We start from the raw sequence: 3,653 nt of genomic DNA, 5'->3' as shown, positions 1-3,653 counted from the left end.
TTTGAAAAATAAGCCCTTTTGCTCGGCCGGAAATTTTTAGTTATAGAAGTTCTATAAACCTTACTACTATAATATAATTTCAAATAGATGATCTGGAAACATAGTGGCCAACCCCTAGTTGTTGGCTTGTTGCAATGCATTGGAGTAAAGTATCATTGGCATTATGGAGAAGACGAATTAATTAGTTTTCTTCTCTGTATTTCATTGTATTTCCATTAGATTGTAAATGATATATAATCATATGCACCTGCACATCGTGTTAGGACTAGTAAGGTATTATTTATTTCGCTGGAAAGTAGATCATTGCCAATTCACATCGTAACATTGCAACATAATGTATATCGTGATCCGAAAAAATGGATACATGCATAGTGATTGACTATAGAGGCATGTATAAGCCAAAAACCATTTAGGATAATTGGCTGTATTTCTTAAATATGCAATACGGCGGCTGAATTAATTAAGTTTCATGGGAAACGTGTCAGCATCTCAAGCCTTTACCAACCCTAATGATTGGGTAAATTAAAGTATACAAAATTTAATCAAATAACTATTGGATCGTAGAGCCGGCGTGATTTTAGGGTTTTTGCCCTTCGAAGGATTTATCCAAGTTGATTGTGAAGCGAATGGGGTCAACTGCCCATCAACTGCTCGATTGATTAAGCCTAACTGCAGCGAAAGCACAATTAGTTAATACTCACAAATAAGTTAAATTAAAATTTATATGAAATATCTTCTCTAACAATCACAAATCACAGCCTTTTTTTTTTTAAATTGTATTATCAATATATTAATATTTGTCATGGAGGGTCTATTTGGAATCATTTATATGATGACGTAGTCTGAATATCTACTGCTAATTAACCACAGACGCGCGTAGGTGGCGTTTGTTTTTTTGTCTGAAATCTGAATAGACCTGAATTAGTCTGAATTCTGAATAGGTCTGAATGTCTGAATCTGAATAATATGTTTGTTTTTTGTCTGAATCTCGGAAAATAAGTATTAAGTTGTTTGTTTTTTTCAACTTAAAAAGCTGAAAATATGTAATTTTACATTTGTATCCTTATTAAATTTGAATGTCAAATAAATAATATATTAAATACCCAATATTTTAACATTTATAAGTAAAACTATATTCAAGTGAATACATAATTATTTTAGAATTTTAATATATAAAATACCATAAATTTCAAATTTTATCGTATATAATATAAGAAAGAAAAAACATGGATATTTTTATGTGGGGTAAATATCTATGGGTGAGTTTTGGGATAGACATGAAAAATAAATTATAAAACATGGATATTTTTTACATTAGCAAGTAATTGACTTAATTCAGATTTCTTCATTAAGTAAAAAGCCAAAAAAAATAGCTTATTTTATTAAGTCAAAATTATCTAAAAAGTCTCATTAAGTTATAAAAACAAACACCTCTAATTAACTTAATTAATTAAGTTAAGTCACTTTAAGTTATTAAGTTAAAAAACAAACGCCACCTACGTAGTCTAAATATTAGAAATCAAAAAGAAAAAAAAATCAGATTTATTTTCAAATATTGAAAAAAAAAATCAGATTTATTTTCAAATATTGAAACAAAATCAATCTCTATAATAATGACTCGGAAGACTGAACATAAAAAAAGAGGTGAAGAAATGCCCAAACATAAACAAAAAGTCTTGCCACAAGATGCAGCCTTTATCCATCACCTGATCCAACTCAATTAATTTAGCATTATGTTTATATGTGAAAAGGTGTTATATGTTATTGAGAAGTAGTGTAACTAGCAAGTAAAAGTGAATAACGGAAACATAAGCAAATAAAGCCAAAAAAAGGAGAGAAAAAGGAGGGAAAATTATGTGGTTCCAGGCTTGCAAAGCAATCCACCAAAAGGGAATCGTTAGAAAAAAGTAATGGGTTTGCTTGAAAGCCAACCGAATCTTACTCGTTTCCTCGCCTCCTAATACTTACATTGCATCTTATTAATTCCCCTTTCCCTCTCCTATCTCACTCCATTCTCTATGCCCTCTGTATTTTGCCTATATATATACATAATCTAACTTCCAATGTTGGAAAACGCAAGACTGGCCACGGTTACTACTCTTAATCATCCTTTGACTCTCTTTCTTTTCATCTCTTTCTTTTTATCTATATATTAACACAAATATCCTGCTTTTGCTCCCACCCCATTCTTTCTTTCTCTTGAATTTTCGTGATATATATGATGATGATGGCCGATGAAGCTCATCAAGAGGAAGATGAGATGATGGGGCCTAAAGACCAAACGCAAATAATAATGAAAGGGAAGCGAACAAAGAGGCCAAGGCCGCAGTCTCCGCTAGCAATGGCTATGGTTTATAGCTGTTCTAGTTCCCTAGAAAGTGGGGGTGAAGGTGAAAGAATATTCAGTACTAATTCTCCTACCACCTCTGTTGAATTCGCAACGACTACTGAACAAGAAGAGGATATGGCTAATTGTCTGATACTTTTAGCTCAAGGAGATGCCAAGAAAATTTCATCATCATCATCATCTCATCATCTTGACCAACCGGCTACAACTAGCAAGGCTGCGGCTGTGGCTACGGGTTTATATGTTTACCAGTGCAAGACGTGTAACCGATGCTTTCCTTCGTTTCAAGCACTAGGTGGACACAGAGCGAGTCACAAGAAACCTAAGGTAATAAATAATAACATTGAAGCAAGTAAGAAAGCCTTTGTGTTAATGGATGAAGAAGATGATCGTTTCAGCAATATGAGCACAACCCTTTCTTTACAAATGGCAAACAATAGAGATGCTGCTAATTTATGTGCGAGAACCAACAATAAGGCTAATAAGGTTCATGAGTGTTCCATATGTGGTGCTGAGTTCTCTTCTGGGCAAGCCTTAGGAGGGCATATGAGACGGCACAGGGCTTTTACGACCTCAACAACAGCATTGAGTATGGGTACAAGTAGTAGTCTCGATCGTCAATCTCAACAAGCTAAGAAACCAAGAAATATTCTACAATTAGATCTTAATCTCCCAGCCCCAGAAGATGATCGCCGCGAATCCAAATTTGCCTTTGCTTCCAAAGAACAAGTTATAATCTTCTCAGCATCTCCTTTGGTTGATTGCCATTACTAAAGGGCAAAAACCTTTTTTCTTATAATTTTCTGAAATTCTGTCACAAATTAAAAGCCAAATGTGAAATATTAACATTGCTATTTTCTCTAATTGATGTAACTCACAATTACTTATTCTTTTTATTCTTTGTATTTTTTGGGGAATCAAGTGATTGATCGTACTTTAATTGATTAATTAGTGATGTTTCTGTAACTTTTGATTGATCAAAGTGTTGAAAGATGAAAAAGAAAAGATGTAATTATCTTGGAGAATGTGTTTGGCGCCACAAAATCACAAGAAAGAAAGTGGTGGTGGATTAGATTCTGTTGCTGTTGTGTTGTTTGGTTTGCGAGAAAGCTAAACTCACCGTCTTTGTCTGTCAGTCTCATTTAATATGATGCAAATTTAAAAGAATGGTTTGCAAAGCCAGAGCCAGTAGCTATCTAACTGCCCTTTCTTTAAGGATCCATATCTGTATATCTTTAAAACTCTTCCGTTATACTCTCCAAGCTAGTAACGAGTGAAGTAATCAATTAACAGTATTTGTTCTTAC

General features: G+C 33.5%; 1 protein-coding gene across 1 annotated transcript; it reads left to right on the top strand.

Annotated features, from left to right (window-relative positions):
• The first annotated feature begins 2,086 nt into the window (after positions 1-2,086).
• Positions 2,087-3,281, top strand: LOC102630422 (zinc finger protein ZAT5-like). Its single transcript, XM_006493477.4, has one exon. The coding sequence runs from the start codon at positions 2,219-2,221 to the stop codon at positions 3,119-3,121; it is 903 nt and encodes a 300-aa protein (XP_006493540.1). The 5' UTR covers positions 2,087-2,218; the 3' UTR covers positions 3,122-3,281.
• The last annotated feature ends 372 nt before the right edge of the window (positions 3,282-3,653 follow it).

Source organism: Citrus sinensis, chromosome 6 (genome assembly GCF_022201045.2).
Source record: "Citrus sinensis cultivar Valencia sweet orange chromosome 6, DVS_A1.0, whole genome shotgun sequence".
Taxonomy (NCBI): domain Eukaryota; kingdom Viridiplantae; phylum Streptophyta; class Magnoliopsida; order Sapindales; family Rutaceae; genus Citrus; species Citrus sinensis.
This window is presented reverse-complemented; position numbering and strand designations above follow the sequence as displayed.